Genomic DNA, 24,140 nt, shown 5'->3' with positions numbered 1-24,140 from the left:
AGTAATGAATATATAGTGGCAGTAAATGACAAAGAAGGGAAGTAACCCTAGAGGGGGGTTCTGATAGCTTATGGAGGGGGATTCCCAACTCCCTCTCTCCTCCTCACCTTCTTCAATACACCAACAAGAGTTTTCAGTAAAGGTATGTAATGTTCATTTATCATTAAAATTTGTGCTTTATATTTATTTCTCATTGTTTTCTGTATGTAAAACTATAGCTAATCTTTAACCCTTAAACTGTCCAAATGTTGATCTACGTTCATGTGCGTAGTGCTCCGACCTTGATTTTCCCCATTTGAAAGCATGTAAAAAACATAGATCTACGTTCAAAGCCTGCCGCACGTCAACGTATATCTATGTTTGGACAGTTTAAGGGTTAAAAAATCTGTTTTTGTTAATATTTTTGGGTGTCCGAAACAGATTAACCCTTTGACTGCCGAGACCTCAAATCCTGAAGTCTCTCTCTGTCGCAAAATATATTTGAAAAAAAAAAAAAAAATTTCTTATGAAATGATAGAGAATCTTCTCCCAATGGTAATGACACCAAACGTATGAAATTTGATGGAAACCTTATGGCCTTATGGAATTACGCTTTCATGAAGTCAGCGATCTTGGCGATATATGCATCGGTGATTTCGCCCACTTTCAGCCCTATATTCAGCCAATTCCACTGTTCCAGTCGACCAAACTGATAGCTATTTCCTTAGAACTCCATTTGCTCTATTGAAAGAGTACAAAAAACCGCACATTTACCAGATTTCAACCACCCAATAAAGTGGCCAGAAATTGGCAATTTGGCCAATTTCACGCAAATTAAAAATGATGCCAATTTGAAAACAGGGTCCCGAATAAACAATGCATGTATTCCTGGCACTAAAATAAAATTTTCTCTGTTCATCTGTCATGTCTCCCAGCCCCTCTTATATTACTCTTGCTTTCTATATAGAATTTTTATTCACACAAAAAATAGAAGATTTACTGTTATGCATTACTGTAATGCAGGTCCGCCATCACAAATCCGGCAATCGGTTATTCGGTTCCTTCAGTTATTCGGCACTAATTTTGGCTAGCATAATTTCAAATTTCCAGGGTCGCCACGCCAACCTGCTGGTACTGTTTGGTGGCGCTACTTGCTGCATAAGTCATTCCAATTTGTTTTTCTCCATTTATTGTTTTAGCCTGCTTACTTTTAGCCCTAGCCATGGTTCCAATGAATAAAAGAAATGCTTCTCATTATGTAAAGCACATACACAGTACATTATCCATTAAAGATAAGGTGGCTTTGAAGCCACTGTCGGTTGCCATGAGCTCAGTCTCATGAAGCAGGAGAACATGCTTTATTATTACACTAATATCAACACTACAAATGCATAAATTCAAGGATTATGTGGAGTAAAATAAAGATTGGATGTGAAAAGTGGGTTATAGTAAGTGTGTATGCACCTGGAGAAGAGAGAAATGTAGAGGAGAGAGAGAGATTCTGGGAAATGTTGAGTGAATGCATGGGGAGTTTTGAATCAAGTGTGAGAGTAATGGTGGTTGGGGATTTCAATGCTTAAGTGGGTAAAAATGTTATGGAGGGAGTAGTAGGTAAATTTGGGGTGCCAGGGGTAAATGTAAATGGGGAGCCTTTAATTGAGCTATGTGTAGAAAGAAGAAATTTGGTAATAAGTAATACATATTTTATGAAAAAGAGGATAAATAAATATACAAGGTATGATGTAGCACGTAATGAAAGTAGTTTGTTAGATTATGTATTGGTGGATAAAAGGTTGATGGGTAGGCTCCAGGATGTACATGTTTAAAGAGGGGCAACTGATATATCGGATCATTATTTAGTTGTAGCTACAGTTAGAGTAAGAGGTAGATGGGAAAAGAGGAAGGTGGCAACAACAAGTAAGAGGGAGGTGAAAGTGTATAAACTAAGGGAGGAGGAAGTTCGGGCGAGATATAAGCGACTATTGGCAGAAAGGTGGGCTAGTGCAAAGATGAGTAGTGGGGGGGTTGAAGAGGGTTGGAATAGTTTTAAAAATGCAGTATTAGAATGTGGGGCAGAAGTTTGTGGTTATAGGAGGGTGGGGGCAGGAGGAAAGAGGAGTGATTGGTGGAATGATGAAGTAAAGGGTGTGATAAAAGAGAAAAAGGTAGCTTATGAGAGGTTTTTACAAAGCAGAAGTGTTATAAGAAGAGCAGAGTATATGGAGAGTAAAAGAAAGGTGAAGAGAGTGGTGAGAGAGTGCAAAAGGAGAGCAGATGAAAGAGTGGGAGAGGCACTGTCAAGAAATTTTAATGAAAATAAAAAAAAATTTTTGGAGTTAAACAAGTTAAGAAAGCCTAGGGAAAGTATGGATTTGTCAGTTAAAAACAGAGTAGGGGAGTTAGTAGATGGGGAGAGGGAGGTATTAGGTAGATGGCAAGAATATTTTGAGGAACTTTTAAATGTTGAGGAAGAAAGGGAGGCGGTAATTTCATGCACTGGCCAGGGAGGTATACCATCTTTTAGGAGTGAAGAAGAGCAGAATGTAAGTGTGGTGGAGGTACGTGAGGCATTACGTAGAATGAAAGGGGGTAAAGCAGCTGGAACTGATGGGATCATGACAGAAATGTTAAAAGCAGGGGGGGATATAGTGTTGGAGTGGTTGGTACTTTTGTTTAACCCTTTCAGGGTCCGTCCCGTAGATCTACGGCTTTACGTTCAGGGTCCAAACCGTAGATCTACGCCATGAGCTCAGCTCACTCTGATAAACTGTGAGTGGTACATTTGGGCCTAGATATGAGAGAATACATCTATGTGGTATGTGTGCACCACATAAAACAGATCCTGCAGCACACTGTGTATAATGAGAGAAAAAAAATGAAATCATGATTTTTCGATTAAAACAGCAACTTTGCAGTGTTTTTTCGTATGTTTTTTATAGTTGTATTTGCGATTTCTTGGTCTCATTTGATAGAATGGAAGACATATTACAGAAATAGAGATGATTTTGATTGGTTTTAGCACTGGAAATGGCTTGAAACTGAGCTCAAAGTAGCAGAAATGTTAAATTTTTGCCGATATTCAAGAGTAAACAAACGACCTCACACGTCTAATACATGCCAGCTGGTGGGTCTAATATGCATTCACAAATATGGTGATGATATTTATACAATTATTACAGTATTGCATAACAGTATATCTTCTATTTTTTGGTGTGAATAAAAATTCATTATGTGAATAAAAAATCAAAATGGAATTTATTTGTAAAGCCTCAAAACATAACTAATGAACAGAGGAAATGTTAGTTTAGTTCCAGGAATACCTACATTGTTTATTCTGGACCTTATTTTGAAATTGGAATATTTTGAACTTTGTGTTAAATTGGCCATATTAACAATTTCCGATCACTTTAATTTGTAGCTGAAACAGTTGACTTGGCGATTTCTTGTGCTCAATCGATAGAATAGAAGTAATACTAGTGAAATAGCTAAGAATTTGGTTGACTGGAATAATGTAATTGGCCTAAAATGGGAGTCAAATTCGGCAAAATCGCCGATTCGTAAATATCGCTGACACATCAAAATTCGCGAGAGCATAATTTCGTCAATTTTCCATCAAATTTCGTACTTTTTGTTTTATTACCTTCACAAAAAGATTCTCTACGATTTCATAAGAAAAAATAACAAATTTTTTTTTTGAAAATTCTTGGACACTGGTGCGTGACTCCAGATTTGGGCCTTGGACCCTGAAAGGGTTAATAAATGTATGAAAGAGGGGAAGGTACCTAGGGATTGGCGGAGAGCATGTATAGTCCCTTTATATAAAGGGAAAGGGGACAAAAGAGATTGTATAAATTATAGAGGAATAAGTTTACTGAGTATACCAGGAAAAGTATACGGTAGAGTTATAATTGAAAGAATTAGAGGCAAGACAGAATGTAGAAATACGGATGAGCAAGGAGGCTTCAGAGTGGGTAGGGGATGTGTAGATCAAGTGTTTACATTGAAGCATATATGTGAACAGTATTTAGATAAAGGTAGGGAAGTTTTTATTGCATTTATGGATTTAGAAAAGGCATATGATAGAGTGGATAGAGGAGCAATGTGGCAGATGTTGCAAGTATATGGAATAGGTGGTAAGTTACTAAATGCTGTAAAGAGCTTTTATGAGGATAGTGAGGCTCAGGTTAGGGTGTGTAGAAGAGAGGGAGAATACTTCCCGGTAAAAGTAGGTCTTAGACAGGGATGTGTAATGTCACCATGGTTGTTTAATATATTTATAGATGGGGTTGTAAAAGAAGTAAATGCTAGGGTGTTCGGGAGAGGGGTGGGATTAAATTATGGGGAATCAAATTCAAAATGGGAATTGATACAGTTACTTTTTCCTGATGATACTGTGCTTATGGGAGATTCTAAAGAAAAATTGCAAAGGTTAGTGGATGAGTTTGAGAATGTGTGTAAAGGTAGAAAGTTGAAAGTGAACATAGAAAAGAGTAAGGTGATGAGGGTATCAAATGATTTAGATAAAGAAAAATTGGATATCAAACTGGGGAGGAGGAGTATGGAAGAAGTGAATGTTTTCAGATACTTGGGAGTTGACGTGTCGGCGTATGGATTTATGAAGGATGAGGTTAATCATAGAATTGATGAGGGAAAAAAGGTGAGTGGTGCATTGAGGTATATGTGGAGTCAAAAAACGTTATCTATGGAGGCAAAGAAGGGAATGTATGAAAGTATGTATAGTAGTACCAACACTCTTATATGGATGTGAAGCTTGGGTGGTAAATGCAGCAGCGAGGAGACGGTTGGAGGCAGTGGAGATGTCCTGTCTAAGGGCAATGTGTGGTGTAAATATTATGCAGAAAATTCGGAGTGTGGAAATTAGGAGAAGGTGTGGAGTTAATAAAAGCATTAGTCAGAGGGCAGAAGAGGGGTTGTTGAAGTGGTTTGGTCATTTAGAGAGAATGGATCAAAGTAGAATGACATGGAAAGCATATAAATCTATAGGGGAAGGAAAGAGGGGTAGGGGTCATCCTCGAAAGGGTTGGAAAGAGGGGGTAAAGGAGGTTTTGTGGGCGAGGGGCTTGGACTTCCAGCAAGTGTGCATGAGCGTGTTAGATAGGAGTGAATGGAGACGAATGATACTTGGGACCTGACGATCTGTTGGAGTGTGAGCAGGGTAATATTTAATGAAGGGATTCAGGGAAACCGGTTATTTTCATATAGTCGGACTTGAGTCCTGGAAATGGGAAGTACAATGCCTGCACTTTAAAGGAGGGGTTTGGGATATTGGCAGTTTGGAGGGATATGTTGTATATCTTTATACGTATATGCTTCTAAACTGTTGTATTCTGAATCCCTTCACTAAATATTACCCTGCTCACACTCCAACAGATCGTCAGGTCCCAAGTATCATTCGTCTCCATTCACTCCTATCTAACACGCTAATGCACGCTTGCTGGAAGTCCAAGCCCCTCACCCACAAAACCTCCTTTACCTCCTCTTTCCAACCCTTTCGAGGACGACCCCTACCCCTCTTTCCTTCCCCTATAGATTTATATGCTTTCCATGTCATTCTACTTTGATCCATTCTCTCTAAATGACCAAACCACCTCAACAACCCCTCTTCTGCCCTCTGACTAATGCTTTTATTAACTCCACACCTTCTCCTAATTTCCACACTCCGAATTTTCTGCATAATATTTACACCACACATTGCCCTTAGACAGGACATCTCCACTGCCTCCAACCGTCTCCTCGCTGCTGCATTTACCACCCAAGCTTCACATCCATATAAGAGTGTTGGTACTACTATACTTTCATACATTCCCTTCTTTGCCTCCATAGATAACGTTTTTTGACTCCACATATACCTCAACGCACCACTCACCTTTTTTCCCTCATGAATTCTATGATTAACCTCATCCTTCATAAATCCATCCGCCGACACGTCAACTCCCAAGTATCTGAAAACATTCACTTCTTCCATACTCCTCCTCCCCAATTTGATATCCAATTTTTCTTTATCTAAATCATTTGATACCCTCATCACCTTACTCTTTTCTATGTTCACTTTCAACTTTCTACCTTTACACACATTCTCAAACTCATCCACTAACCTTTGCAATTTTTCTTTAGAATCTCCCATAAGCACAGTATCATCAGAAAAAAGTAACTGTGTCAATTCCCATTTTGAATTTGATTCCCCATAATTTAATCCCACCCCTCTCCCGAACACCCTAGCATTTACTTCTTTAACAACCCCATCTATAAATATATTAAACAACCATGGTGACATTACACATCCCTGTCTAAGACCTACTTTTACCAGGAAGTATTCTCCCTCTCTTCTACACACCCTAACCTGAGCCTCACTATCCTCATAAAAGCTCTTTACAGCATTCAGTAACTTACCACCTATTCCATATACTTGCAACATCTGCCACATTGCTCCTCTATCCACTCTATCATATGCCTTTTCTAAATCCATAAATGCAATAAAAACTTCCCTACCTTTATCTAAATACTGTTCACATATATGCTTCAACGTAAACACTTGATCTACACATCCCCTACCCACTCTGAAACCTCCTTGCTCGTCCGCAATTCTACATTCTGTCTTACCTCTAATTCTTTCAATTATAACCCTACCGTATACTTTTCCTGGTATACTCAGTAAACTTATTCCTCTATAATTTTTACAATCTCTTTTGTCCCCTTTCCCTTTATATAAAGTGACTATACATGCTCTCCGCCAATCCCTAGGTACCTTCCCCTCTTTCATACATTTATTAAACAAAAGTACCAACCACTCCAACACTATATCCCCCCCTGCTTTTAACATTTCTGTCATGATCCCATCAGTTCCAGCTGCTTTACCCCCTTTCATTCTACGTAATGCCTCACGTACCTCCACCACACTTACATTCTGCTCTTCTTCACTCCTAAAAGATGGTATACCTCCCTGGCCAGTGCATGAAATTACCGCCTCCCTTTCTTCCTTAACATTTAAAAGTTCCTCAAAATATTCTCGCCATCTACCTAATACCTCCCTCTCCCCATCTACTAACTCCCCTACTCTGTTTTTAACTGACAAATCCATACTTTCCCTAGGCTTTCTTAACTTGTTTAACTCACTCCAAAATTTTTTCTTATTTTCATTAAAATTTCTTGACAGTGCCTCTCCCACTCTTTCATCTGCTCTCCTTTTGCACTCTCTCACCACTCTCTTCACCTTTCTTTTACAACTAAATAATGATCTGATATATCTGTTGCCCTTCTATAAACATACACATCCTGAAGTCTACCCATCAACCTTTTATCCAGCAATACATAATCTAACTAACTACTTTCATTAAGTGCTATATCATGTCCTGTATACTTATTTATCCTCATATCTTGTATACTTATTTATCCTTATATCTTGTATACTTATTTATTCTCTTTTTCTAAAATATTTATTTTTTCCTTTGTTTTTAGTAATTTATACAGGAGAATGGGTTACTAGCCAAATGCTCGCAGAATTTTTGTCACCTTTTTTGACACATTGCTTATGTAGAGAGAATTCTCATCCACTTCCCTATGGAGATTAAAAGAAATATTATAAAACAAGAACTATTAGGAGACTAGAAGTAACTCAAGATGAGTGTGTGTATATGTACAAATACATGAACATGCACAACTGCATTTGTAGTATGAATTAGATGTAAGTAAAAGTGGCAAGATGTACCTGTCATCTTATATGTTTGTGAGATAGAAAGAAGACACCAGGAATCCTGCTATTGTGTAAGACAGTTACTGGTTTCCATTTAGCTGTCTACCAATCTACTGCCAACATCAGTAATTATTTATTTAAAAAGCACATACAATATGAACCAATTTTTATTGAATAAAGATTCCAGTTCAATGGAATTTACTTAATTTCATGAACAGTAGTACCATACCTTTTGTTTTGCAAAGAAATGATTTAACATTCTCAGCAACTGCAGAACACGTTCTTCACGTCGTGCATCACTTAGGGAGTAGTCATTCACCACAAGATATGGATAAACTCTACCATTATGACCTCGTATGTGAAGGCGTCTTGCTGCAGTTCCATGTTTTTGGACGATATCAACCCGTGGCATGAAACGTGCAATACGGATGTAGTAGTGGGAATGCTGTAAAAAATCAAAGGAAAAGCATTATTTTAACAAAATGATAAAAATATTTACATTTAATTTTTTTAACACATTGACTGCCCCCTACCGAGGCAGGGTGACCCCTCCCCCCCAAAAAAAACAAGAAATTTTTTTACCATCATTCACACATTTTTTTTTTTTTCAACAAGTCGGCCGTCTCCCACCGAGGCAGGGTGACCCAAAAAAGAAAGAAAATCCCCAAAAAGAAAATACTTTCATCATCATTCAACACTTTCACCACACTCACACATTATCACTGTTTTTGCAGAGGTGCTCAGAATACAACAGTTTAGAAGCATATACGTATAAAGATACACAACATATCCCTCCAAACTGCCAATATCCCAAACCCCTCCTTTAAAGTGCAGGCATTGTACTTCCCATTTCCAGGACTCAAGTCCGACTATATGAAAATAACCGGTTTCCCTGAATCCCTTCACTAAATATTACCCTGCTCACACTCCAACAGATCGTCAGGTCCCAAGTATCATTCGTCTCCATTCACTCCTATCTAACACGCTCATGCACGCTTGCTGGAAGTCCAAGCCCCTCGCCCACAAAACCTCCTTTACCCCCTCTTTATAACCCTTTCGAGGACGACCCCTACCCCTCCTTCCTTCCCCTATAGATTTATATGCTTTCCATGTCATTCTACTTTGATCCATTCTCTCTAAATGACCAAATCACCTCAACAACCCCTCTTCTGCCCTCTGACTAATGCTTTTATTAACTCCACACCTTCTCCTAATTTCCACACTCCGAATTTTCTGCATAATATTTACACCACACATTGCCCTTAGACAGGACATCTCCACTGCCTCCAACTGTCTCCTCGCTGCTGCATTTACCACCCAAGCTTCACATCCATATAAGAGTGTTGGTACTACTATACTTTCATACATTCCCTTCTTTGCCTCCATAGATAACGTTTTTTGACTCCACATATACCTCAATGCACCACTCACCTTTTTTCCCTCATCAATTCTATGATTAACCTCATCCTTCATAAATCCATCCGCCGACACGTCAACTCCCAAGTATCTGAAAACATTCACTTCTTCCATACTCCTCCTCCCCAATTTGATATCCAATTTTTCTTTATCTAAATCATTTGATACCCTCATCACCTTACTCTTTCCTATGTTCACTTTCAACTTTCTACCTTTACACACATTCTCAAACTCATCCACTAACCTTTGCAATTTTTCTTTAGAATCTCCCATAAGCATAGTATCATCAGCAAAAAGTAACTGTGTCAATTCCCATTTTGAATTTGATTCCCCATAATTTAATCCCACCCCTCTCCCGAACACCCTAGCATTTACTTCTTTTACAACCCCATCTATAAATATATTAAACAACCATGGTGACATTACACATCCCTGTCTAAGACCTACTTTTACCGGGAAGTATTCTCCATCTCTTCTACACACCCTAACCTGAGCCTCACTATCCTCATAAAAGCTCTTTACAGCATTTAGTAACTTACCACTTATTCCATATACTTGCAACATCTGCCACATTGCTCCTCTATCCACTCTATCATATGCCTTTTCTAAATCCATAAATGCAATAAAAACTTTCCTACCTTTATCTAAATACTATTCACATATATGCTTCAATGTAAACACTTGATCTACACATCCTCTACCCACTCTGAAGCCTCCCTGCTCATCCGCAATCCTACATTCTGTCTTACCTCTAATTCTTTCAATTATAACCCTACCGTATACTTTTCCTGATGTACTCACATAGTAACAATGTTTATAAATGACCATAATTTTTAAAGGGGTGGACCGGTAAGCCAGCGGAAGGCCTCGGTCAGATGACCAAAAGCTCCAAAGGCGGGTCATCATCTGACTAAGACCCGCGTCAGGAAACATTTGTCCTGTTTCCTGACGAACCTTACCTAACCTAACCTGATGTACTCAGTAAACTTATTCCTCTATAATTTTTACAATCTCTTTTGTCCCGTTTCCCTTTATATAAAGGGACTATACATGCTCTCCGCCAATCCCTAGGTACCTTCCCCTCTCTCATATATTCATTAAACAAAAGTACCAACCACATAATCACTTTTATTTAAATTCTCTCTTCTCAGCAAGTTGGCCGTCTCCCACCAATGCAGGGTGACCCAAAAAGAAAGAAAATCCCCAAAAAGAAAATACTTTCATCATCATTCAACACTTTCACCTCACTCACACAATCACTGTTTTTGCAGAGGTGCCCAGATCCAAAAGTTTAGAAGCATATATAAAGATATGTAACACATCCCTCCAAACTGCCAATATCCCAAACCCCTCCTTTAACCCTTTCAGGGTCCGTCCCGCAGATCTACGGCTGGTCGGTGAGTGTCCAAACCGTAGATCTACGCCAAAATTCTAGCACCGTCAAATTTAGCGCGAAAGCGCTCATAGGCCTACATATGAGAGAATGGGTCTGCGCCGTGGGTGTGCGCCGTAAACAAAAAATCTAGGCGCCTGCATAGCATTGTGGGAACGCCGGCTCAGTCACCCTTGTTCACCATGTCTCGTCGCAAGTCAGCTCTCACTCCCCGGAAAATTGGGACTCTCCTCTTCCTGTCTGATAGTTCTGACACTGATGGAAGTGGAAATGAAGACGAATTCTACGGCTTTGATAAGTTAGTGACCGAAAATAATGACCAGGATATCGATAATAGTGCAGAAAACCCCGACGATCCTCGACCTTCTACCTCTGGTGTGGGCACTCGTGACTCACGGTCGGGTGTTCCTAAACGTAAGAGAAAACTAATATTTTCCCGTGGCCTGGCCTCTGACTTCAGTAATGACGATGATTCTGACGTGGATTGTGATTTTATTGCGCTCGACGATCATTCGAGTAGTGATAGTGAGGAAACATATTCACCAGTGAAGCGTCGGTATGTTCGCCGCCGCATGCGCTCGGGTAGTGTACCCTATGCTGTGCCCAGGGGACGGAGTTCATCCCGGAGTACATCCCGGAGTACATCCCGTGGCCCTACACCCGTTTTAGGTAGTGATAGTGAGGATGATGTGGCTACACTTGGCATGGATGGGCCACAGACATCAGTGGATGGTGTTAGTGGGGCTGGTGGTGGTAGTGGCACCGCCATGCGTGACTCGCTGTGCCACGCGGGAACCCACGCTGCTGACTCGTCAGTTCAAGGACAAAGCGGAGCGTCACCCACCAGCCCGCCACAACCACCCGTACAACCAGCCTATGATGTCCAGTATCCACCAGCAAACCGTATCTGGGATTGGCAGCAAAATCCCAATTTTGTTCCCAGCCCTCACCACTTTGATGACTCGCAAAGTGGAATTCTACCTACCTGTCCCCTTGGAACCACGGCCAATGAACTGGAATTCTTTGAATTATTCTTTGACCAGCCATTGATGGAAATTATTGTCAGGGAAAGTAATAAGTATTTTCAGTACACCATGGCAAATACGATCTTATCACCACAGTCAAGACTACACAGGTGGAAAGAGACGACTGTTGCAGAAATGTATTTGCTTTTTGCAACAATAATGCTTATGCCTCACGTCTATAAGCATAATATAAAAGCATACTGGTCCACAGATCGGCTAATTTGTACCCCATCCTTCAGTGAAATAATACCAGTGAACAGGTTTATCTTACTGTTACGTATGTTGCACTTCTCTGACAAAACCAGGCCTGACAGAAGTGACAGGTTATACAAGATTAGAAATGTTTTCATGTATCTCAAACAAAAGTTCAGGATATACTTTTATCCATTCAAGAATCTTGTAATTGACGAGTCTTTGATTTTGTTCAAAGGTAGACTGTCATTCAAGCAGTATATACCGAGCAAGAGGAACCGCTTTGGTATAAAATTGTTTGTACTCTGTAATTGTGACAGTGGCCTGGTGTTGGATATTGTTGTATACACGGGTAGTAAAACATTGAAAGATACCAAGATGTTATTGGGTATATCAGGTGACGTAGTGAGAAACATGATGGCACCTTATCTTGGTAAGGGCCATACATTATATACCGATAACTGGTACACAAGCCCATTACTCAGTGATTTCATGCGAGTGAACAAGACAGATGTGTGTGGCACAGTGCGTTCTAATCGTAAACATATGCCCAGGCTCAACGCAGGTGTTCGTGGTGATGACGTGCAGGTGTTTACTGCCAATGACATCATGGCATTACGGTGGCATGACAAACGAGATGTCACATTGTTGACAACCATTCACCGTAATGAAATGCAAGACAGTGGCAAAGTTGATCGAGTGACTAATGAACGTATTCGAAAACCAGTGACAGTGATTGATTATACACAAAACATGCGCTTGGTTGACAAGTGTGACATGCAGATTGGTTTTGTTGACTGTGTTCGTAAGAGTTACAAGTGGTACATGAAACTTTTCTTCCATCTCATGGACATTTCAATGCTGAATGCATATAATATGTACCAAATAAAGACTGGTAACAGACCACCGTATGGTGAATTTTGTTTGTCTGTTGTCAGACAACTCATAATGAAGTACCAGGTAACAACACCTGCAATACAACATGGTCCTCGAATTCATCACAATATACCCAAGCGTTTGAGGAAAGAAGGTGATCATTTCATAATACAGCTTCCTTCAACTCAAAAGAAATTTGCTCAGAAGAGATGCATTGTCTGTGCACAAACAAAACGACGGCAACAAAGACGCAAAGACACTCGGTTTATGTGTGAGGAATGTAAGGTGCCTCTGTGCATGGTGCCTTGTTTCAAGGAGTTCCACAAGCTCCAGCAGTTCTAAAACCATGTCCAGTGATTGTAAATATGTAAATATATGATAGAACATTAGTATTATACAATATTTGTGCATGTTTATTGTAATAAACAACAGTGGTAAACAATAATATGATAATAACTTTAGTGCGGTTATTGTGTTCAATACAGTGAGTTTATATATATACATTATATACAGTATTGGTCTCTCAGGCCCCAAATGTTAGTAGGAATAGAAAAAAATTGGAAAAGAAAAGAAAAAACAACTAAAACAACAAAATAATATAATACGCGTATGTGGAATTCGTCGATGTTGCCGCCACCACATCATTTTCTACAAACTTCTTGGCACTGTATCTCGGTAAGTACTGATCAGATTCTAATTTTTTTTGTTTTATTACCTTCACAAAAATATGCTCTTTAATTCTGTAAGAAAAAATAATTTTTTTTTTTTTCAAAATTTCTTGGACACTGGTGCGTGACTTCAGATTTTGGCCTTGGACCCTGAAAGGGTTAAAGTGTAGGCATTGTACTTCCCATTTCCAGTACTCAAGTCCGGCTATATAAAAATAACCAGTTCCCCTGAATCCCTTCACTAAATATTACCCCGCTCACACTCCAACAACTCATCCTGTCCCAAAAACCATTCGTCTCTATTCACTCCTATCTAACATGCTCATGCAAGCTTGCTAGAAGTCCAAGCCCCTCACCCACAAAACCTCCTTTACCCCCTCCCTTCAACCTTTTTGAAGATGACCCCTACCCCGCCTTCCTTCCCCTACAGATTTATACGTTCTCTATGTCATTCTACTTTGATCCATTCTCTCTAAATGACCAAACCACCTCAACAACCCCTCTTCATGAAAGTTAAGACACAGGTACAACATCTGGTTATCTTTATTGTAGATGTTTCGCCATCCATAAGAACGTAAGAAAGGAGGAACACTGCAGCAGGCCTGTTGGCCCATACTAGGCAGGTCCTTTACAATCCCTCCCACTAATAAAATATTTACCCAACCCAATTTTCAATGCCACCCAAGAAATAAGCTCTGATAACTCTATCCACTTCTAGGTAGTAGGATGGTAGACAGCAACCACCCAAGGAGGTACTACCGTCCTGCCAAGCGAGTGTAAAACGAAAGCCTGTAATTGTTTTACATGATGGTAGGATTGCTGGTGTCTTTTTTTCTTTCTCATAAACATGCAAGATTTCAGGTATGTCTTGCTACTTCTACTTACACTTAGGTCACACTACATATACATGTACAAGCATATATATACACACCCTTCTGGGTTTCTGGATATTTTTTTTCTAGTTCTTGTTTATTTCCTCTTATCTCCATGGGGAAGTGGAACAGAATTCTTCCTCCGTAAGCCATGCGTGTTGTAAGAAACGACTAAAATGCCGGGAGCAAGGGGGCTAGTAACCCCTTCTCCTGCATAAATTACTAAATTTGAAAACAGAAACTTTTGTTTTTACCTTTTGGGCCACCCTGCCTCGGTGGGATATGGCCGGTTTGTTGAAAGAAGAAGAACTCTATCCACTCTCATATGCAAGTCTCACTCAAATCCAACCCCTCTTACTCATGTATTTATCCAACCTAAATTTGAAACTACCCAAGGTTTTAGCCTCAATAACCCAACTAGGTAGACTGTTCCACTCAACTACCCTATTTCCAAACCAATACTTTCCTATATCCTTTCTAAATCTAAACTTGTCTAATTTGAATCCATTACTGCAGGTTCTCTCTTGGAGTGATATCCTCAAGACCTTATTTATATTCTCTTTATTAATACCCATCTTCCACTTATACACTTCGATCATGTCTCCCCTCATTCTTCGTCGAACAAGTGAATGTAATTTAAGGGTCTTCAATCTTTCTTCATAAGGAAGATTTCTAATGCTATGTATTAATGTAGTCATTCTATGCTGAATGTTTTCTAACAAATTTATGTGCATTCTGTAATATGAACACCAGAACTGAGCTGCATAATCTAGGTGAGGCCTTACTAACGATGTACAAAGCTGTAATATAACCGCTGAACATCTGTTGCTTACACTTCTTGATATAAATCCCAGTAATTTGTTTGCCTTATTAAGTACGCTTAGGCATTGCTGTCTTGGTTTAAGGTTGCTGCTTATCATAACCCCCAAGTCCTTTTCGCAATCTGTTTGGCTAAGTTCTACATTATTTAACTTGTAAGTGCTAGGGTTGTGGACACTCCTGAGCTTCAGAACCTTGCACTTATCTACATCAAACTGCATCTGCCACTTTTCTGACCAGTTACTGAGTCTGTCAAAATCCTCCTGAAGTTCCCTGACATCTACGTTTGAATCAATTAGCCTACCTATCTTTGAGTCATCGGCGAATTTGCTCATGTCACCAGTGATACCCTCATCAAGATCATTGATATATATTATAAACAACAACGGGCCTAAGACTGATCCCTGTGGAACGCCACTTGTTACGGATCCCCACTCGGATTTAACCCCATTTATGGACACTCTCTGCTTCCTGTCTTTGAGCCATGACTCTATCCATGATGGCACTTTTCCCCCAATGCCACGAGCTGCCACTTTTTTTAACCCCTTAAGTGTCGCAACCCCCAATCCTGAGGTGCCTCCTGGCGTCGCGCGCAAAAAAAAAATTCTTATGAAATGATAGAGAATCTTTTCCCGATTGTAATGACACCAAAAAATCGAAATTTGATGGAAAACTGATGGAATTACGCACTCGCAAAGTTAGCAACCTCATCAATATTTACAAATCGCCGATTTCACCCATTTTGAGCCCTATTTTCGGCTAATTCCATTGTTTCAGTCTACCAAACTCATAGCTATTTCTTTAGAACTCCATTTTTTCTATCGATTGAGTACAAGAAACTGCTCATTTACCAATTTCAACTACCCAATAACGTGGTCAGAGATTTGCAATTTGGCCAATTTCACGAAAATTAAAAAATATGACAATTTTAAAATAAGGTTCAGAATGAACAATGCAGACATTCCTGGCTCTAAAATAACATTTTCTTTGTTCATCAGTCACGTCTCCAGGCCCCTCTGATATTACTCTTGATTTCTACTTTGAATTTTTATTCAAACAAAAAATAGAAGATTTACTGTTATGCAGACTACTGCAATTTTGTAATAATTGTACAAATAATGTCAACCCATTCATGACTACATATTAGAATCGCAAGTTGGACATTTATTGGACAATGACATCATTTGTTTGCTCTTGAACATCGGCAAAAATCAAACATTTTCCCGAATTTGAGCTCCATTTCCAGGTTCTTTTTATAGTAAAACCAATCAAAATCACCTCTATTTCTATAACATATTTTCCATTCTATCAAATGAGACCAAGAAAACGAGAATAGAACCATAAATACTATACGAAAATAGACCACAAATCCGGAATTTTAATTAAAAAAAAAAAGGTCGGAATTTTTTTTTTCTCATTATGCACTGCATGCTCCAGGATTTTTTTACGTAGTGCACACTGACCACACAAGACCTATTCTCTCACCTGTGGGCCTACCAGCTTTCTCCTGCTTGATTTGAAGCCGCTAGAATTTATGAGTACAGTGGTCCCTCAATTATCGTCCTTAATCCGTTCCTGGAAGTGGGACTATTATCGAAATAGACGATTTTCAAATAAATTTTCCCCATAAGAAATAATGTACATTTAAATCCAATTAATTCGTTCCAGACACCCAGAAGTATCAACAACAATTTTTTTTTTTACCTAAAAGATAGATTTACATGCACAAAAGAATGAACATTCAACATGACAGTTACCTTTATTGAAGGCTGTTGTTGATGAATGGAAGACAGGGAGGAGGAGAGAGGGAAGAGAGGTTATTGTTTGGAAGGGGAATCCCCCTCCATAAGGGCTCTAGGACACTTCAGGGGTCACTTCCCTAGTATAAATATAGATTTACATGCAGAAAAGAATGCCAAATAAATGTAAAGCACTAATAAAATGTATAAATGAACATTGGTAATAGGGGTAGCTGATGAGTGGAACGGTCTGCCTAGTAGGGTGATCGAAGCTAAAACATTCAGTAGTTTCAAATTTAGGTTGGATAAATACATGAGTGACAGGGGTTGGATTTGAGTCTGACTTGCACCTGAGCTTATTGCTTAGGTAGCATTTGTTCTGTTAGTGGGTTGGATTTGTGAAGGACCAGCCTAGTATGGGCCAACAGGCTCATTGCAGTGTTCCTCCTTTCTTATGTTCTAAAAGCTATGGCTGGGGTAGTTTCAAATTTAGGTTAGATAAATACACGAGTGAGAGGGGTTGGATTTGAGTCGGACTTGCACCTGAGCTTATTGCTTGGGTAGCATTTGTTCTGTTAGTGGGTTGGATTTGTGAAGGACCGGCCTAGTATGGGCCAGCAGGCCTACTGCAGTGTTCCTCCTTTCTTATGTTCTTATTGAAGACTTGTTTGTGTGAGGGAGGGATGGTAAGTTTATTGTTGGAGAATATGACACTAATATCAACTCTACGGCTTATTTATCTATCACAATTCAACTAATATGACATAATAAACAATATTAATAACATAGAAACATGGCATATACTCTAGAATGAATAAAGTAAGTCATTACGTATGTCACGAGAGGTGTTGTGTTGTTGTTGGGTATATAAGGGCCACTGAGAGTAAGCCGTCCACAATGGTGGTGAAGCAGCAGCTGAGGCGGCAGTGTTTTCTGTAGCCCTATAAAACTCCAACAACATTGGAGAAGCTGGTAGAATCGCTGAATCACTAAAGAAGGCACCCTCTACCACCATCACTACCACCTTCTACCACTATTACAACTGTTACCGCCATCACTACCTTCTACCACCATCAACCACTATCACAACTGCTTCCACTCTACCACCACCACCTTTGTATTTTTCTACAAACATTTTCATAAATTATATGCGTTTCTCACATTCTTTACCAAAGGGCTGGCACTAGAAGCTTTCTTTGGAACCATGGTAGCTTATTTAGCACTTGCAAGCACTAAAATCAATGGAATATTATGAAATATTTCGTAGGAGCAATTGAGGGGACCGTCACTCACTGGTAAACAATGGCACACTGGCTGGGAAGGCAGGCCCAGGCGGCTCAGAGCGTGAGTACGTGTCCCGGACTCAGGACGATTAGCGAGTTAACGGGCCATTTGCAAGCCAATGTTTAGACGAAATAACGGGACTACAGTGGACCCTCGCATAACGATTACCTCCGAATGCGACCAATTATGTAAGTGTATTTATGTAAGTGCGTTTGTACGTGTATGTTTGGGGGTCTGAAATGGACTAATCTACTTCACAATATTCCTTATGGGAATAAATTCGGTCAGTACTGGCACCTGAACATACTTATGGAGTGAAAAAATATCGTTAACCGGGGGTCCACTGTATTTCCGAAATGGACGACTTTCAGGCCAGACGATTATTGAGGGACCACTGTATATATACGTCAAACACGGTACCTCGTAAGACATGTATATACGACCAAAACAGTCAAAGGGTTAACAGTCTTTGGTGCGGTACTCTATCAAAAGCCTTACTAAAATCTAAATACACAATATCAAATTCTTTGTCTAGATCAACAGCCTCAAAAGCTTTACTGAAGAAAGTTAGTAAATTAGTTAAGACAAGAACGGCCTCTTGTGAATCCATGGCTTTATCAATACAGATTCTAGGACACAATTAGAAGACAGGGATATCTTGCTACTCCTACTTACACTTTGGTCACACTTCACAGACACGCACATGCATATATATATATACATACATCTAGGTTTTTCTCTTTTTTCTAAATAGCTCTTGTTCTTTTTTATTTTTTCTATTGTCCATGGGGAAGTGGAAAAGAATCTTTCCTCCGTAAGCCATGCGTGTCGTATGAGGCGACTAAAATGCCGGGAGCAATGGGCTAGTAACCCCTTCTCCTGTATACAATTACTAAAAAAGAGAAGAAGAAAAACTTTATAAAACTGGGTTGCTTAAATGTGCGTGGATGTAGTGCGGATGACAAGAAACAGATGATTGCTGATGTTATGAATGAAAAGAAGTTGGATGTCCTGGCCCTAAGCGAAACAAAGCTGAAGGGGGTAGGAGAGTTTCAGTGGGGGGAAATAAATGGGATTAAATCTGGAGTATCTGAGAGAGTTAGAGCAAAGGAAGGGGTAGCAGTAATGTTAAATGATCAGTTATGGAAGGAGAAAAGAGAATATGAATGTGTAAATTCAAGAATTATGTGGATTAAAGTAAAGGTTGGATGCGAGAAGTGGGTCATAATAAGCGTGTATGCACCTGGAGAAGAGAGGAATGCAGAGGAGAGAGAGAGATTTTGGGAGATGTTAAGTGAATGTATAGGAGCCTTTGAACCAAGTGAGAGAGTAATTGTGGTAGGGGACTTGAATGCTAAAGTAGGAGAAACTTTTAGAGAGGGTGTGGTAGGTAAGTTTGGGGTGCCAGGTGTAAATGATAATGGGAGCCCTTTGATTGAACTTTGTATAGAAAGGGGTTTAGTTATAGGTAATACATATTTTAAGAAAAAGAGGATAAATAAGTATACACGATATGATGTAGGGCGAAATGACAGTAGTTTGTTGGATTATGTATTGGTAGATAAAAGACTGTTGAGTAGACTTCAGGATGTACATGTTTATAGAGGGGCCACAGATATATCAGATCACTTTCTAGTTGTAGCTATACTGAGAGTAAAAGGTAGATGGGATACAAGGAGAATAGAAGCATCAGGGAAGAGAGAGGTGAAGGTTTATAAACTAAAAGAGGAGGCAGTTAGGGTAAGATATAAACAGCTATTGGAGGATAGATGGGCTAATGAGAGCATAGGCAATGGGGTCGAAGAGGTATGGGGTAGGTTTAAAAATGTAGTGTTAGAGTGTTCAGCAGAAGTTTGTGGTTACAGGAAAGTGGGTGCAGGAGGGAAGAGGAGCGATTGGTGGAATGATGATGTAAAGAGAGTAGTAAGGGAGAAAAAGTTAGCATATGAGAAGTTTTTACAAAGTAGAAGTGATGCAAGGAGGGAAGAGTATATGGAGAAAAAGAGAGAAGTTAAGAGAGTGGTGAAGCAATGTAAAAAGAGAGCAAATGAGAGAGTGGGTGAGATGTTATCAACAAATTTTGTTGAAAATAAGAAAAAGTTTTGGAGTGAGATTAACAAGTTAAGAAAGCCTAGAGAACAAATGGATTTGTCAGTTAAAAATAGGAGAGGAGAGTTATTAAATGGAGAGTTAGAGGTATTGGGAAGATGGAAGGAATATTTTGAGGAATTGTTAAATGTTGATGAAGATAGGGAAGCTGTGATTTCGTGTATAGGGCAAGGAGGAATAACATCTTGTAGGAGTGAGGAAGAGCCAGTTGTGAGTGTGGGGGAAGTTCGTGAGGCAGTAGGTAAAATGAAAGGGGGTAAGGCAGCCGGGATTGATGGGATAAAGATAGAAATGTTAAAAGCAGGTGGGGATATAGTTTTGGAGTGGTTGGTGCAATTATTTAATAAATGTATGGAAGAGGGTAAGGTACCTAGGGATTGGCAGAGAGCATGCATAGTTCCTTTGTATAAAGGCAAAGGGGATAAAAGAGAGTGCAAAAATTATAGGGGGATAAGTCTGTTGAGTGTACCTGGTAAAGTGTATGGTAGAGTTATAATTGAAAGAATTAAGAGTAAGACGGAGAATAGGATAGCAGATGAACAAGGAGGCTTTAGGAAAGGTAGGGGGTGTGTGGACCAGGTGTTTACAGTGAAACATATAAGTGAACAGTATTTAGATAAGGCTAAAGAGGTCTTTGTGGCATTTATGGATTTGGAAAAGGCGTATGACAGGGTGGATAGGGGGGCAATGTGGCAGATGTTGCAAGTGTATGGTGTAGGAGGTAGGTTACTGAAAGCAGTGAAGAGTTTTTACGAGGATAGTGAGGCTCAAGTTAGAGTATGTAGGAAAGAGGGAAATTTTTTCCCAGTAAAAGTAGGCCTTAGACAAGGATGTGTGATGTCACCGTGGTTGTTTAATATATTTATAGATGGGGTTGTAAGAGAAGTAAATGCGAGGGTTTTGGCAAGAGGCGTGGAGTTAAAAGATAAAGAATCACACACAAAGTGGGAGTTGTCACAGCTGCTCTTTGCTGATGACACTGTGCCCTTGGGAGATTCTGAAGAGAAGTTGCAGAGATTGGTGGATGAATTTGGTAGGGTGTGCAAAAGAAGAAAATTAAAGGTGAATACAGGAAAGAGTAAGGTTATGAGGATAACAAAAAGATTAGGTGATGAAAGATTGAATATCAGATTGGAGGGAGAGAGTATGGAGGAGGTGAACGTATTCAGATATTTGGGAGTGGACGTGTCAGCGGATGGGTCTATGAAAGATGAGGTGAATCATAGAATTGATGAGGGAAAAAGAGTGAGTGGTGCACTTAGGAGTCTGTGGAAACAAAGAACTTTGTCCTTGGAGGCAAAGAGGGGAATGTATGAGAGTATAGTTTTACCAACGCTCTTATATGGGTGTGAAGCGTGGGTGATGAATGTTGCAGCGAGGAGAAGGCTGGAGGCAGTGGAGATGTCATGTCTGAGGGCAGTGTGTGGTGTGAATATAATGCAGAGAATTCGTAGTTTGGAAGTTAGGAGGAGGTGCGGGATTACCAAAACTGTTGTCCAGAGGGCTGAGGAAGGGTTGTTGAGGTGGTTCGGACATGTAGAGAGAATGGAGCGAAACAGAATGACTTCAAGAGTGTATCAGTCTGTAGTGGAAGGAAGGCGGGGTAGGGGTCGGCCTAGGAAGGGTTGGAGGGAGGGGGTAAAGGAGGTTTTGTGTGCGAGGGGCTTGGACTTCCAGCAGGCATGCGTGAGCGTGTTTGATAGGAGTGAATGGAGACAAATGGTTTTTAATACTTGACGTGCTGTTGGAGTGTGAGCAAAGTAACATTTATGAAGGGATTCAGGGAAACCGGCAGGCCGGACTTGAGTCCTGGAGATGGGAAGTACAGTGCCTGCACTCTGAAGGAGGGGTGTTAATGTTGCAGTTTAAAAACTGTAGTGTAAAGCACCCTTCTGGCAAGACAGTGATGGAGTGAATGATGGTGAAAGTTTTTCTTTTTCGGGCCACCCTGCCTTGGTGGGAATCGGCCGGTGTGATAATAAAAAAAAATAAAATAATTAGAAGACAGTAGAACTTTATACAAAAGATGGGTAATCAGTCCCTCAGCCATGGAGGTGGTGTTGAGAGCACCGTGGTGGTAGAAATTCTGGAGCAGAGGCAAGGAGACTGACGTTTACATAGGCGTCAGTGGTTAGGGACGTGCAGCAGACAAGGGCATGGTCACTGGTAGCGGGATTCCCCAGTGGAAGTAAGTCCTACCCAAAGGGATGGGTTAGTTGTAGTAGCCATGAAGAAGGTCTTGTAGATGTCCTCTGAACCAAGATTCCATGATGTTGCAGTGTCTGACAAGTTGTGCAAGAAAGGTATAAAATATCGACAAGATGATAGTTAAGACACATGTCTTAACGTCTACAATAAAGATAACCAGATGTTGCACATGTGTCTTAACTTGCACTGTATCACTCACTCATCTACCCTTATCTCACTTATGGAATTTGTGCATGGGAATCAACAACATTAAATCACCTAAGACCACTAATAACCCAGCAAAAGGCTGCAGTCAGAATAGCAAATTCCCACTCCAGACAGCATACTCCACCAATATTCAAAAAGTCTAAAGCTACTCACTGTGAAAAACATCCATACTGTACTTATTCTTGCACCTACTACATACATAGAACACTACACTCAAACATAAAACCTTCACTCAAACTTCTCCTCACCAACCTTAACCCTTTGACTGTTTACGACTTATAAATACGTCTTACGAGCCAATGTTTCTGATGTATTTATACGCACAAATTCTAGCGGCTTCAAATCAAGCGGGAAAGGCCTGGTAGGCCTACATGAGAGAGAATGGGTCTCAGTCGTCGGTGTGCACCCTGTGAAGAAAATCTGGGACCCAGCGGTGCATTGTGGGAACGCCATCTTGTTAGTCCATTTTCACCATGCCTCTCGGTAAGAAGTTCCTCACTCCTCGGCGGATTGGAGGTCTTTTGTTCCCAAGTGATAGCTCTAACAGCGATGAAAATGTCAGTGACAGTGAATTCCAGGGTTTTGAAGTGAGTGTTACCGGAAAAAGTGCCCAGGATAACGTAATTAGTGATGAAAACCCAGATGACCCACAACCTTCCACCTCTGGTGCTGGGCCGGCTTGTTCACGTTCACGTTCGCCTGTACCAGGACGAAAGAGGAAACTATTTGGTTGTGTACAACACCCAGATGATAGCAGTGAATGTGATAATGATAGTGATTTCAAGGTCATTGAAAGCAGTTCTAGTGACAGTGAGGGTGAATATTCCCCAGTGAAGTGGCAGTATGTACGACGTAGCATGCGGTCTGGTAGTGTTTCATATGTTGTTCCAAGGGGAAGGAGAAACTCTGGGAGCACATCCCGTGGCCCTACACCACAACCTGATAGTGAAGATGACGATATTGTAACGATGGGTATGAATGATGTGAGTGAGGGAGCAGGCAGTGGTGGTGAGAGTGAGGGTGGCACGGCCCATGTGGCACCATCAGCGGGCCACGCTACTACCCACGCTGCTGACTCTGCACAACAACCAGCCTCACCCGACCCCACACTCCCACAACCTGCACTCCCACAACCTGCACAACCACAACCATGGTACAATATCCAGACCCCACCAGCAGACCGCATCTGGGATTGGCAGGATGGTGACGAGTTTGTTCCCAGTCCCCATGACTTTGATGAAACACAAAGTGGAATAAAGCCATCATGTCCACTTGGGAACAATGCCAGTGAACTGGACTGCTTTGAGTTATTCTTCGATGAACCCCTGATGGACATCATTGTCAGGGAAACAAACACATACTGTGATTACACCATGGCAAATACAATTCTCTCACCAAAATCACAGCTACACAAGTGGAAGGAGACAACTGTGGCAGAGATGTACCTGTTTTTTTGCTACAATAATGCTTATGCCACATGTGTATAAACACACTGTCACCACATACTGGGCAACAGAACGCCTGATTTCAACTCCAGGTTTTAGTGACTTTATAGGTGTCAATCGTTTCCCGATACTGTTACGTATGTTACACTTTTCAGACAAAACCAGGCCTGACAGAAGCGACAGGTTATATAAGATAA

General features: G+C 40.4%; 1 protein-coding gene across 7 annotated transcripts in view; it reads right to left on the bottom strand.

The window, feature by feature from the left end:
- The window catches only part of Nipped-A (Transcription-associated protein Nipped-A), a 362,660-nt gene that overhangs the window by 39,200 nt on the left and 299,320 nt on the right, over nucleotides 1-24,140 (bottom strand). For all 7 annotated transcript variants that reach the window (XM_070092733.1, XM_070092739.1, XM_070092738.1 and 4 more), the window contains exon 32: nucleotides 7,920-8,135. In XM_070092733.1, the coding sequence (XP_069948834.1) occupies nucleotides 7,920-8,135 (216 nt within the window). The remainder of the gene's footprint in view (nucleotides 1-7,919; nucleotides 8,136-24,140) is intronic.

The sequence above is a fragment of the Cherax quadricarinatus genome, chromosome 40 (assembly GCF_038502225.1).
Source record: "Cherax quadricarinatus isolate ZL_2023a chromosome 40, ASM3850222v1, whole genome shotgun sequence".
Lineage (NCBI taxonomy): Eukaryota > Metazoa > Arthropoda > Malacostraca > Decapoda > Parastacidae > Cherax > Cherax quadricarinatus.
This window is presented reverse-complemented; position numbering and strand designations above follow the sequence as displayed.